Here is a 14,947-nt window from a genome sequence, read left to right as displayed (position 1 = left end):
TAGAGTATTGGATTAGAGATGCTCTTACTACCATTTACCACCTTCTTGAACTCGAGTAGAAAAAAACATCCACTAATTCTAGAGACACACCCACTCTCATATCCAAACACACACCCACCACTCACTTGAATGAGTGGTGGGTGTGTGTTTGGATGCGTCCCTAGCACCACTCAAAAACATCGGTAGAAAACACCAACCTTTTCAACTGATTTTGTGGGGCAAAAGCACCCAGCCGACAAAGCTCCAACGTCACAGTCCTCTCAACACGTGTTTCTCCAGGGGTATATAAAGAGAGTACAACATTTCCATCCACCGATCCACGTGCATGAATCGCTCCACTCGCTCCCTATCCTCCCTATCCCCAGTGAACTCGCCCGAGTCACGCCTCTTTGTTCTTCCCCACCACCGCCGTCGCAGATCCCTTCCCGGCATCGCGTTCCCCCCGATCCGAACAACAACACCCCAGCGCCTCCAATTCCGCCGCCGGATCTCACTCACCGCAGCCTCCGCCCGCCGCGGACCAGGCCCGACGGCTATGGACGGCGCCGTCTCCGCGACCCCGCCGTATTCCGACTTTGTCCGCATCGACGGGCCGGGATCTCCGGTGCGGGAAGATCCCGGCGCGGACGACATTGAGGGCCTGGTTCGGAGCGTTTCGACTGTGGATGATGAAGAGGGAGGCGACGAGAGAGGCGGAGGTGATGCTGCGGTGGCGGCGGAGGATTTTGGGGATGGAGATGGGGAGGATCGGAGGGAGGCGGTGCCGGAGGAGGTTTGGCGGAGCGTGGTGAGGCTTTCGTGCGAGTCGACGGCGGAAGGGGGAGTTTGCGAGGTTTATTTGGTTGGAACGTCTCATGTTTCTCAGGTAGTACTTGTATTGCGTTCAGTTTCGTATTGGTATTGTTGTTAAGCTGATAACTTAGTTGTCCCGGTCAGTAGACGCGCATTTCGATCCGCCGTGCAGTAGTGAGACCTAATTGAAGTCGGGGCAAAGCCTCCTATGGGCTGATACAAAAGAGTTGGTAGCACCTACGAGGTGAGAGAATTGACTTGGGTGGAGAGTGGAGTACTTGAGATGAGGTCACCCTACATATATCATCAGTGGCGGAGAAGGGTATTCAGAAATATATATGTACTTGCTCTAGAAACCACAACTATATACATAAAAAAATTATCTATTACTTGGGTTGGATACATTGGATTAACTTGTGGGATGATTTTCGGGTTGGATGTTCAAATATTTTAGGTAGGGTGTTCAAATATTTTTGGAGGGTGTTCAAGAAAGGCTAAACTAAAATCTTACATGTATTCTATAAATTTTTGGGGGTGTTCAAGTGACCACCCTTGGCTAGGGGTGGAGCTGCCACTATATATCATGTTAGATTTCTTGAAGGTTCCAACCGATAAATTAATTGGCAATAGGTGGAGTGGCCTCCAGAAAAAATTTAACCTAAATCGCTTAGGTGAGCGATGTGGGATAAAGTCTAACACTCCCCTCTTGTGCAACTTTGTAGCACGTGGAGGTATGGAATGACAAGGTGAGGGAATTGACGCGGGTGGAGAACTTGAGACCTTAAGAGGGAGCGCTAATCTCTTGTTTTCTTCAAGTTTTGAGCGATGTTTCAGCACCTTAGAGTTGGTATTAGACCCTACCATGTTTGAACCTTCAAAATACATTGTTCATACAAACCCCAAGTCTCGGACTTTGACCAATCCCTTGCAGTTTTACTGGTCTTGTTGTTTGGCTTCCAAGAAAGTCAAGGGAAGAGAAGGAAATGGTTTTGTTTCGATTCCTATCTCTAGTTGTTTGGTTTTGATTCTTGCCATTTGACCCAGTTTTCTTGTTGAATAATGGAACAGTTTGTGTCAAGAGTAAGTGGACTACTTGTATTGTTGGATATGAGTTGTTGGTCTCTTTATTTGGCTGCCTAGAAAATTGAGGGAAATTTAAGAGAGTTTCTTTTTTGGGACCTTATCTCTTCCCTGGGTTTTTTTCTTCTTTTTTATGGTTCTTATCTTTTTCTTCTTTTTGGTTCTTATCTTTTACTTCAGTGAAGGTTTGCGAATGATTGTTTAGAGATCAAATGACGGGAATAATAGTGTCAGTGCATAGTAGCATTGCATGAGCTTTAATATTCTCCATTGTACAAATATGTACTTGGACTGGGGGGCAACCAAAAATTTAAATTACCGATATATTGTTCCTGGACGGGCTGCGTACCCTTTTAGTAACATGCCAAAAAAATATCGTGTTTGAGGGTTTGGCATTTGGTATTGTTAGAATGTTGTGGACAACAATTGGACTTTTATAATTCCTAACAGAGATCAGTTGATGTTCCTCTGTATACCGTAGTCAGTATGAACAGTGAAGTGATTTTTAATACCAAGTAGTAGTTGCACAAGCATTACTACACATCATATGACAGGATGAGTTACTGTTCTCTAGAATCTCGTTTGTGGTTTTCTCTATTTAGCTCTCTGATGTCCAAAAGTTTCCCTTGTCCTCGTTTCGAAGTTACCAGATACTTTTGGCGTCTTAGGATTTTGATTTTGGCAGGTGTTGTTCCTTATCGACCCTTTCCTTGGTTCAATATCCCCAAAAAAAACATCGACCTGTTGGTGGTTCATTGTGATATTACATTGATCTAGTTCTATTCTGTTCACCAAGTTATGAGAAAGAAAAGGTTGAGCCAACATAATGAACAAGTATTGATCTATGATCTTTGTACCTGTGGTTGCAGGAATCATGCCAGGAAGTTGAAGCTGTAATCAGGTTTTTAAAACCACAGGTGCTTGTATTGTAGGAAAATAGTACAAATTGATTAATGGGACCTGTAATTTAGCAGGTTGATTGCCTGCTTCATATGGTTTCGTGATAGCAACAATCTTCAGTCTGTTTATGAAGTTAATAAGTAACTGTGCATGTTTTAACTACAGGTTGTTTTCTTGGAACTATGCTCAAGTCGTATGGCTGTACTTACTCCTCAGAACTTGAAGGTATATATTACTTATTAGTTCATTCCTCATTTGGTTTGTTTCCTATTAATAGTTTTTATGCAAGGGAAGGGATAGTTTACCGTCTACTTTTGCGGACTGCAGTCTGCACCATATTTTTGGGTCCCATGGGTCCACCACGGGAATCACTCTTGTGATTCTGGTCTATTCATATTGTAGGCCTTATGTGATTAAGATAATCTTGAAAACTGTGATAACTTTATGGCATTTATCTTTAGGAAATGGATAAGTATGGTTTTGAAATTTGAACATCCATTTTTTTGAAGGCAAATGCAATGAACTCTACGTTACCTCTCTTCGAAAGGTATGAACTAAGCGTGCCGGATACTCGACACTTGTGTAGGGATATGAGAAACGTGTTTGACATTTAGAAAATAGAAGTACTGTCTCAGGTCCTTGATGTTAACGTTAGATCATATGATGTCCTTGACGTGAAAATGAGACGGAAATGACATTTAGGAGACGTATCACATTCTAGCTTGCAGATCAAATTCGCACACTGATGTAGTCAATATTGCGGATCCCAAATGAATTTTTGTTTTCCTAGGCCAAGTGATCGACATCTATTCATTTTTCCGCTCAAAACGTGAGCTCCCTCTCTCCTAAAAGCTGTGAAGGTTCAAACCTAAGCATAACCTATTAGTAATAGCCACCGAGAGCCATCACATCAACTGACCACTAAACCGAATATAATTCTTTCCCCTCAAAACAAGTTCTGAGCAAATATCATACTCCTAATCTCAAGAGAACGTGTCCCCTGCTATTTTACATGTCTTTAACTTGCTATACATTTTATTTTTTTTGACATATAAAACTAGCTTTTCCTAATTTAAGTCATATTTTATGAATTTCATGTATTGACATGAAATTGTGTGACATATTAGGTGAATGTTTAAAAGAATAATACATGAAGTATACAAATATAATTATTATCTTAGTAAATATAGAAGATGCTTAGAGACGCTCTGGAAGTCAGTTCTTTTAAAACTCGACGCTTTCGTGCTCTCACACCCGCACCGCTCACGCTCAGTGTCATACTGGCTTTTTGGTAAGTAAGGGATCAGATTGATGTCTTATATGTGTCCTACCCAATGGGTCTATGAAATAAAAGGATGGGATCACCCAAGTGGGGCCCCTAGTGGACCCACAAGACTATACTGCATGTGCATCCACTTATGTTTCCTGCAAAGGATGCGATGTATGTCGCAACCTATTTTCGTATACAATCACTGCGGGCAAGCTTCCTTTGCAAGATACCCCTTTCGAGTTAGTAGCCTGTCATCTTCGCCCTAACTGTAGTACAATGATCTTTGGTGCAACTCATTATAGGAAGTTTCTGTTAGAATAGAGTTGGACTTAGTCCCACATTGGTTGCTTATGTTATGTAACTAGTCGCCACATAATATAAATAAAGCTCACATGTGTTAGGGTTAGTTAACACCCTATACACTTTTCCTTTCTTTCTCTCACAACATGGTATCAGAGCGGGATCTTAATCTTAATCCTAAACCACCACAACAATCCTAAACCACCGTAGCCTTTGTACATAATCCCTACAATCTGTACATAAAATCACAATCCTAATCTTAGCCTCTACCTTAACCCTAATCATTAGTTCACAGGACTGTTCACCGTCGGTACTGTTCACCGATTACTGTTCATCGTCGGCACTGTTCACCGATTACTGTTCACCGTCGTACTGTTCATCGCGCACTGTTCATCATTGTTGGGTATTATTCCGTTACTCTTATGCACTGATTGTTCTAGTAATTTTGGATTTTTTGGTCAATCTACAGTTTATCCTCTCCAATAGATGGTAGTTTGGGTATGTTGAAGTCTGATTTCAATTGTTAGATTGTGTTGAGTTATTTGGTCTATGTTGGCATATGAGCTCTTGGTTGTTGCTTGATATTGGGATTATGTTGTTCGGTGGCTACTTTGGTTTTGTTGGATGCATGCGGTGTCGTGCCCTTGGTCGTTAGCCGGTCAATCAGTTCCTTATTTCTTGTTTATTGGCCGTTTGTTAGTGGAGTATTTGGTTGGTTGATCTATCGGTAGTTGACTAGTTGCCTCTCATTGTACGGTGATATGTTTGCAATGAAATCTGGTTCTGATTTTACTTCCGCTGATTCTGGTGATTTTGGTTCTTCATTTAGCCGTGATTATGGGTACAGTGGTCGTTTTGACCGCGTTTCTGGTGGTCATGGTTTTGGTCGTTGTGGATTTAGTCGTACAGGTCACATGTCAATGAGAGGTGGCCATAGTCGAGGCCATGGTTATAGACTTTGTACTTATTGTGGGGGAACTAATCATACGGTGGACCACTGCTATGACCTACATGGTTTTTCTCAGGCTCATCGGGTTACTTCTCCCAAGGATATTAGGCAAGCTGCACGCTCCACTGCTATGGTGACTATTTCTATGGAGGAGTACCAACGCCTTGTGTCACTTCAGACAAGTTCCTCCATTGCTACGCTATCTCAGACAGGTTCTTCTAGTGCTTGTATTGCAACTTCTCATTTTTCTGTTCCTTGGGTTATTGATTCTGGTGCATCTGATCATATGACTGGTAATTCTACTATTCTTTCTGGCCATCAGTCTATTGATAAACCATCTCGTGTTACCTTAGCAGATGGTTCTACCACTGATATTACTGGTTTGGGTTCGGTTTCTGTTACTTCTTCTTTGACTTTGGATTCAGTATTGCACGTTCCTCGTTTTCCATTAAATCTTATGTCTGTTAGTAAACTTACTAAATCTTTAAATTGCTCTGTCACATTTCTTCCTCATGGTTGTGTGTTTCAGGATCTCAAGACGGGGCGAAAAATTGGTGGTGGTACTGAGCGTGGTGGTTTATATTACTTTACTGACAATGTTCACCCTAGTTCTGTTGCCTTTCAGTCTTCTGTGTCACCCTATCAACATCATTGTCGACTTGGTCATCCATCCCTTCAGAATCTTAAACGGCTGGTACCTTCATGTAGCCGTGTTGATGCTTTGCCTTGTGAAGTCTGTGAGTTTAGTAAACATCATAGAGTGTCTTTTTATCCTAGGGTTGAGAGTCGCGTAACCCGTCCTTTTCACTTAGTTCATTCTGATATTTGGGGTCCAATGCGTGTTCCTAATGTTTTTGGCTTTCAGTATTATGCTATTTTTGTCGATGATTATTCTCGTGTTACGTATCTTTATCTCATGAAAGAGCGGTCAGAGTTGTCTTCTATCTTTAAGTCATTTTATATGGAAATCAAAACTCAATTTGATACTTGCATTCGTATATTTCGTTCTGACAATGCAGGTGAATATTTTCATAATTCTCTTTCTAAGTTTTTTGATGACCATGGTATAATTCACCAATCTTCTTGCGCTCGAACTCCACAACAAAATGGAGTTGCCGAACGCAAGATTAGGCATTTATCAGAGGTTATGCGTGCTCTATTATTTCAAATGCAAGTTCCTAAGTCTTACTGGAGTTATGCTATTCTTACAGCATGTTACTTGATCAATCGTATGCCATCTAGCGTTCTAGGTGGTCAGATACCCCATACCGTTTTATTTCCTGGTCGCCCTCTCCACTCATTACCCTTACGAGTGTTCGGGTGCACCTGTTATGTTCATGCTCTGGATCCTGACCGGGACAAACTTGATCCACGGTCAATTCGGTGTATTTTTCTGGGGTACTCACGCACTCAGAAAGGGTATAAATGTTACTCACCATCTCTTCGTCGTCATTTTGTTTGTGCTGATGTCACATTTAATGAGTCATTGCCCTTTTACTCGGGTCACAGTACTCCAGTTGACCTTCCTGAGTCTGAGTCTGTGTTTCCTATTTGTGTACCATCTGGTCCTCCCTTGCAGGTGTATGTTCGTCGGCAACAAGTATTAACAGCCCCACAAGTACCAGCCACCACGCCTCCTCCGTCCCAAGATCCGGTTGCACCTTCACCTCCACCTCCACCCTCACCTCCACCTCCACCTCCACCTCCGCCATCACCTAGTCTTCCTATAGCTCTTCGCAAAGGTATTCGGTCTTGCACATCTCATCCTATTGTTCAGTTTGTTTCCTATGATCATCTGTCTCCGTCCCTTCGTGCTTTTACTACTTCTATTTCGTCCATTTTTGTTCCTAACACTGTTCAGGAGGCCTTATCTGTTTCTGAGTGGCGGACAGCTATGGAGGCTGAGATGTCTGCTCTTCATGACAATGGCACTTGGGAGTTGGTTTCTCTTCCACCAGGAAAGTCTACTGTTGGATGTCGATGGGTATTTACCGTCAAGTATAATCCAGATGGCACAGTAGAACGGTACAAGGCCCGTCTTGTGGCCAAAGGCTATACCCAGACGTATGGCGTTGATTATGCTGAGACTTTCTCTCCGGTGGCCAAGATTAACTCTATTCGCATTCTTATTTCTATGGCTGCCAATCTTGGTTGGCCCTTGTTTCAGTTGGACGTTAAGAATGCATTTCTACATGGTGACCTGCTCGAGGAGGTTTATATGGAGCAACCTCCTGGGTTTGTTGCTCAGGGGGAGCGTTCTCAGGTGTGTCGCCTTCACAAAGCCCTCTATGGTCTTAAGCAGTCCCCTCGAGCTTGGTTTGGCAGGTTTAGTGATGCTGTGTTGCAGTTTGGTATGCGTCGCTCTCATTCTGATCATTCTGTCTTCTCTATTCAGTCAGATCGGGGAAGAGTAGTGTTGATTGTGTATGTGGATGATATCATTATTACTGGGGATGATCAGAAAGGTATTGATGAGCTGAAACAGTTCTTACAGCGTCAGTTTCACACCAAAGATTTGGGTAAGCTACGATATTTCTTGGGTATTGAGGTAGCAAGATCCAAGGAAGGGATCAGTTTATCTCAAAGAAAGTATACGCTAGATATTCTAGAGGAGACTGGTTTATTAGGAGCAAAGCCTGCGGAGACTCCTATGGATCCAAACGTCAAATTGTGTATTGATCAGGGGGAGATATTTCCTCATCCAGACCGTTATCGTCGCTTGGTAGGCAAGCTGAATTATCTCACCAATACACGGCCTGATATCTCATTTGCTGTCAGTATGGTAAGTCAGTTCATGTCAGCTCCTCGTTTTCCACATTGGGACGCTTGTCTTCGTATTGTGAAGTATCTCAAGGCTCATCCTGGACGTGGCTTGTTTTATCGTTCAAATGGTCATTTGCGTGTCGAAGCCTTTACCGACGCTGATTGGGCAGGATCACCATCTGATAGACGGTCCACAACTGGGTACTGTACTTTTGTTGGTGGAAATTTAGTTACCTGGAAGAGCAAGAAACAAACTGTGGTTGCTCGTTCCAGTGCTGAAGCAGAGTATCGGGCCATGGCTCATACTACATGCGAGATTGTATGGTTGAGAGCTTTGCTCGAGGAGTTGGGGCTTGGTGTACAGTTACCTATTCCTATGTATTGTGATAATCAGGCAGCAATACATATCGCTTCGAATCCGGTATTTCATGAGAGAACCAAACACATCGAGGTAGATTGTCATATTGTTCGGGAGAAGATAGATAGTGGCCTGTTGGCTACCCCTTTCGTGTCTACAGGAGCTCAGTTGGCAGATATCTTCACCAAGTCTCTAGTTAAACCACGTTTAGAGTTGTTACGTAACAAGCTGGGATTTTGTGATATTTATTCTCCAGCTTGAGGGGGAGTGTTAGAATAGAGTTGGACTTAGTCCCACATTGGTTGCTTATGTTATGTAACTAGTCGCCACATAATATAAATAAAGCTCACATGTGTTAGGGTTAGTTAACACCCTATACACTTTTCCTTTCTTTCTCTCACAACAGTTTCAAGAGGTATTTCACTAACAATTGCAAGGCTTATCAGCGTGGTAATTTGTTCACATTTTTACATCATTCATTAAAGGTAGGTTTTCCGTTTTGATATGTCTTTTCGAATACCACTCAGTACATTCCGTGATGTATATGTCAGGGGGCATATTGTGTACCAGCTTATTGATCTTCTCTGAAGTGTCCCATCATCATTTTAGAAGTCTGTGTTGCTGCTGATTCTACTTTCATTTATTGCTTTAAGGTCCTGTAACTTTGCAGCTAGCATGGTCCTGTATTTTAAATGAGTGTCTAAGGAACTTGTTTGCTCTAGCTTTGTTGTTGTGCCTCTTCTGACAATTTCTTGAACCTATAAGATTCACCTTGTTGAGTGAGAAACATGATCTTATACTCTTAGAGTTAACTAATGAAGTGAGGGATATGTGGTGGTGGTGTGGTGCCTTCTGGCATGTTACTAAAACTGGCAGACTATATGTTGCATTTTCCAAGTATCTTTTACCGAATGAAGAATGATTAAGTTAATAACCATTACCAGGTTATTTTTTATGCATCTCTTTCTGTCAACATAGTACTGATTACCTTTAGTAGCAATTCCCCAAATTTTACTTGCACAAGTAATCATTGTAGTTCCCCAGGTACCAACCATGGCAGAAATGGTGGATATGTGGAAGAAAAATCACAATATGTTTGGAATCCTCTACAGCTGGTTTCTGGCCAAGGCATGTACATTCTTCTTCTTGTCAGTTGACTAGAAGTGTTACATTCTAGCATTTTAATATTCTGCTACAGATTGTGTTTTCTAGTCCTTGCACTTTTCTCATGCATCTTAATCTTTTCGATGTGTCTATATGTTCTTTTGTTAGGTTTCCAGCAAGCTTGAGGTTTTCCCTGGTTCTGAGTTTCGGGTGGCATTTGAAGAAGCACTCAAGTATGGTGGCAAGGTGATACTTGGTGACCGCCCGGTACAAGTAAGATATTTGTAACATTAGATTTTGTTTGATTGTTGTAACATGAAACACTTCTTCCCAAAGAGCCCTCACCTTGAACCCACCATCATGCTTTACCCAAACCTTATCTACCAGTAAGTGCGTTGGTGAGGTACATTTGCACGTACATCAAAGTTGTGGTTGTACTAGGCAAGGAGGAATTGCTGCGTCTTCTCTCCAAGAGCATGCTGTTGAAAGAGATTAAGAGAGAAGGGTTGTGGGGTGTGGAATTTGGTTCCTGCTTTATTGCTGGTTGTTGCATTATCCTGCGTAGCATTGCAAAACTCTGCAGAGGAACATCAATACATACAGAATGCTAACCATATCTTTCTGTCCTCCTCCATAATCAAGCTCTCTTTTTTTCTTGCCTTCTCCGGGTTATGGACGTTTTATGACTATATATCTTGTACATCCAGCTATATTGCTTATCACTTTTGAGTGATTTAGTTTGTACAATGGCTCTTTGTTGGCAGCTTCAGAAATTAATGTGTTCAGCATATAGCTTCTTGAGAATGTAGCTTCTTGGCATTAGAAGCAATCTCTTCGACTTTGTCTATATTAGAATTGCTGTAACAAAATTTCATTGTAACCTAACTTATTCTTGGTATTTGGTTTTAACTGAATAGATAACTTTACGAAGGACATGGGCAATGATGCCACTTTGGCATAAGACAAAATTATTTTATTCCTTGGTTTTCCAAGCATTCTTTTTACCAAGCCCTGAAGATCTCAATCAAATGGTATGTCTTCCTTTCTTCACAACTTATTGGCTACTGATGGCAGTTTTCATCTGCAAATGTAACTGTTATTTAAACAAGGAAACCACAATTATGTTCCTGAATTTAAGAGAGTCTAGTTTGGCTTCTCCTTCAGCTGAAGGAATTGGGTGATGTTGATATGTTAACTCTTGTCATTCAAGAAATGAGCAAGCAATTCCCCACTCTAATGGAAACCATTGTATATGAGCGCGATCAGTAAGTACATGTTGCTTCCGCTTGCTGTATTGTATTTCTAGTGACTTATTTCGCACTACATTTTGTTTTAATTTATTGTGCTCTCGTTCAGTTTTTGATCTTTGAGTTCTATGACTAAAAGTATTCTGTTTAGGTCCCTCAGTGGGCTATTTCTATATGTTAGCAACGATTTTGCATGTTCAACTTTGGTAGGTAAATGCTCTTCATTCAAATTCATGTGTGAAAGAGAGAACAGGTAAACAGAAAGGAAAGTTCATGTGGTTCACCTAGATATTTTCTTATGCTTCCTATAGTTGGATTCCACCAGAGTTCCATCAGAGCTCATCCTTGTCCTGATATGTGTGCTTTTAGGTGTGTGTTTCCTGAGCAATATCCAACATTGTAGCTTGTGGTGAGGACAACAAAAAATAATAAATTGCTAGATGAGGGTATTTTGGTAGTTGCAGAGCAAGAGCTGCATGGTTCGTACAAAGGTCATTCATGATAGTTGGTAGTTCAAGGGTCATCCATAATAGTTTGGTAGTTAAAGGGTCATCATGAATTTAGTACTTGCATTAATGCATATAGATACATTGAACAAAGTTCAACACATTTTGGTTCTTTGCATATCTAATTGTTAGTAGCTTCAATGTATGCATTTATGTCTAGGTTCATTTTTTTTTTGATCCACTATCGAGGTTCATTCATTGTCTTGTTAATGTGTTCATTAATAATTAGGTTCATGTCACTTCTAGGATTTTGAAAGGCCATTGTTTAGCCTATAAGTATAGATGTAATCTTTCTTTCCAAGACAGAGTTGATTAATGAATTGAGTTTTACAAAGCTGAGGCCATTGTGATTGGGGTTTGGGCTGCGGTCCTTCCTTGCAGAAATCGCCTAACCCTTGCGAGAGTAAAGCACCTCTTTTTCTCTATTCTCCTTCTCATTTTTCCTTTCTTCTTCTTTGTGCATTTTTTCAAGTAGTATTCTTATTTCCCCACCTAAAACCACCACAATCCTATTGTAGGCAGCAATCTCTAAGTTTCCTAAAACCGTCCTTTATTAGCTTGTTTATATAGTTCCCTATTCGTATGAGAATTTAGATATTACGGAAAATAACAGACTGAAGATAGGGTAGCTTCTTTAATATAGTTCCCAATTTGCATGAGAAAAAGGGACGTTAATAGTTTATGGTAGAATGGCATTAATTTCGAGTAAAATCTTTACTGTCGTATGGGATGCTTAAGAAGTGAAACAATCAGGAAAAGTCTCTGAATGTGTACTCATCTGGGTGAGATCTTTTAGAGTGGCTATCAGAGAAGCGTGATATGGTGCACCGGATGATGTGGCACCCCAGGCAGTGGAACTAAGCACAAATCTAATGCTTGGATAGAAACTCATGTCTTCTGACCACTCAACATCCACTTCCGTCATTCTTTTGCCATCCATATATTTCAGTGAAAAAAGTAGAGAAATGAATGAAAGAAGAGGATAAGTGTAATTGAAAGTGATGCTACTAGCTTTAGAACTTTCTTGAAGAATGATTACTCTACGGCCTACGCTTAATGAATTATGCGTCTGGCCTAATGCACACAGTGTGTGCCTTGTATACTCTTGTTTTTATATATATTTTTTCCTCTCAAAATCTCCACTACTTTTCTGTGAGTTTCTTGGGGTTTTTGATTACCATGTTTAGCTTGAATCTTTGATTGCCTGTTCAGGTACATGTCAGCCACTTTATTAAGAACTGCTAGTGAGCACAGTTCAGTTGTTGCAGTAGTTGGAAAGGGGCACCTGCAGGGAATCAAGAAGAACTGGAAGCAACCTGTTGAGGTTTGACACCGTTTTCTCATTTTTTTTAGTTAAACTAGATCAGCATACTAGCCCCTAAAAGTATGCTTGGAGTGATTTGGATTTACGCAAATCCACACATTTTTTAAGATTCCAAGACCCCTAGATGGCTAACTTCTCTAAAATGTCAAGTTCCTTTATATTATCCTTATAGAAAAGGTCACCTTCCTTTTTTGATTGGTCTTATGTTCTTTGCTAACTTATTCTATTGATTGGTCTTAGTGTTCCTGTATTTCTTATCAATCATTTTGCAGATGAAGGATCTTCTGCATGTAGATATGCATTCACGAAAGCCAGCTATTTCAGTAGGGAAGATCCTCACAACTGTAGGAGTTGCAGTTGCTGGTGTGGCCATAGTTTCTGGCATTTATCTCTCAACCAAGAAATAATCATTTGCGACGAGGAAGGTAGTACATTTTCCAAAAAAAAAAAAGGGCGAGGAAGGTGGTAACTTTATTTTTTTTATTTCTTTGAATGAATAATGAGCTGATATAAAACTATGATTTTTGCCATAAGATTGCCTTTCAATTCTTTCTTTGTCATCCGTATTGATAAAGAGAGCCACAACTAAGGTACTCCGATTATATGCTCAGTTTAAACGTAACAAAAAGCCTACAAATTTGAAGAACACAAGTTTTCTTCTGGCGCTTCCCAGATAACCCTGAGAACTACGACAATTTACAAACAGCCCGACACTCCATGTTTGAGTAACTTGTTCATTTACTTCCTCTCCCTTCCCCTCTTCCTCTCCAAGCATTCTTGTCACTTCATGCATGTATGTTTCTGTGTTTTTCCGTTTTTTTTCCTCCACACCCGAACAGTTTCCCGATCCTCAAGCTGGTGTCTCTTTACATCACCTGCTCTCAGTGCAGCTGACTCGTACCATCATCACTGGTTACCACTTTCTTGTGCTTCTGACCACTACCATCTTGCCAATATACACCTTTACTGTTCTGCCAGTGATGTACCAGAACTGATTTGTTTCCATTCGTTCTACTGGTAGCACTGGTCATGGAAAATTCAGGACATTTGTTTAGGGCTTAACGTGATAAAGATGATAATTGAACAAGGTCTGCATGTCTGAGATGTCTCTGACTCAATTCGTATTTTCTACTTGTGCTGTTTGATGATAAAAACCACCCGTATTTTGGTTGGCTTAAGGAAAATTCATGCCCTTCTGTTATTTTACTGAACACCACGTCCACGTATGTATACATACAGTCATGCATACATGGTAGTTATCCTACGGAGATATACAAGGTAGTAATTGCATGTGGTGAGAATGCGCACCTTTGACAGGTTTGGGTGGTTATATGCGAAATTGGCGCTATCCTAGATTTGTCTCGTGATGTGACTGATGGTGGTATCCATTTACATAGGGACAGCTGCCGAATTTTAGCTCTGCGGTGACAAAAATGTGGAAATTTTTTTTGGCATACAAGAGACTAAATTTGGCATAAAAAATTGAATTTATGTACAATTGCAAAACTTGAAGTCAAGTAAAGAAATAAAACAAATTGTAACATTTTGATGTACCTTAACAATAGTTCTAATGCAAATAAACATGATTAACATCTTATGGACCCCTAGTTTTGTTAAATTATCTTTAAATTAAAGTCATTATTTTATCAAGAGAAAAAAATGCATGAGTTTTTTTACCGGCTGGGATTCTAGTAAAAGTTAGGTACGGGTATGCCCGGTTAGCCGATAGAAGTCGCCATTTTGTTGGCTGGTACGAATAACCAAATAAAACTCCAATATTGGAACCCATCGACCCGCTTACAACATCAAGCTGGAGCTTGTATTGTTTGCAGTCATCGTTGCAAGATGCCTACCGATACCGTTGGAGAGCCCAAAAATTTGTTGCCAAAGTTGCCAAAACTCAAATTTGGTTTTCAGTAGTACCAAAATTATGGGGAGAATGGGAGATCTTTCCTCCCTAAAGAAAGAGTCCCAACCATCTCATGATCCATGGAGGTAGGAGAAGAGGAGGAGAGGAGAAGAAGGGGGAGGGGGAAGAGAGGGCTGAACTGCCGAGGGTGGGGAAGAAAGAAACGGGGGTGGCTGCTCTCTCTCTCTACTCCCACGAGAGGAACCGTCTGATCTTTAACAGGAAAACACGTGTTGAAATAGCCTAAAGCACTTCAGAATTAGGCTTTTTATTACGAGGAAACAGAGCATATCACACAACGGAGAAATGTAATGTGCACACAGTTGGGAACAACATATACCTCCAGACAGGTCTAGCGACCTATTCTTCTGGTTCAGGCAAGTGAAACAAATTAACGGCTATGTCACCTGGGAACTATGGCATCGGAAAGCTTTTAGCTAGTCTA

General features: G+C 40.9%; 1 protein-coding gene across 1 annotated transcript; it reads left to right on the top strand.

Annotated features, from left to right (window-relative positions):
- The first annotated feature begins 289 nt into the window (after positions 1–289).
- LOC131323059 (uncharacterized) lies at positions 290–13,141 on the top strand. Its single transcript, XM_058354679.1, has 9 exons — positions 290–865; positions 2,742–2,789; positions 2,938–2,997; positions 9,457–9,540; positions 9,685–9,789; positions 10,434–10,547; positions 10,681–10,781; positions 12,482–12,593; positions 12,866–13,141. The coding sequence occupies exons 1-9, from the start codon at positions 326–328 to the stop codon at positions 12,998–13,000; spliced, it is 1,299 nt and encodes a 432-aa protein (XP_058210662.1). The 5' UTR covers positions 290–325; the 3' UTR covers positions 13,001–13,141.
- Positions 13,142–14,947: the final 1,806 nt, after the last annotated feature.

Source organism: Rhododendron vialii, chromosome 4a (genome assembly GCF_030253575.1).
Source record: "Rhododendron vialii isolate Sample 1 chromosome 4a, ASM3025357v1".
NCBI lineage: Eukaryota > Viridiplantae > Streptophyta > Magnoliopsida > Ericales > Ericaceae > Rhododendron > Rhododendron vialii.
The sequence above is the reverse complement of the archived record's forward strand: the minus strand, read 5'-3'. Positions and strand labels throughout refer to the sequence as shown.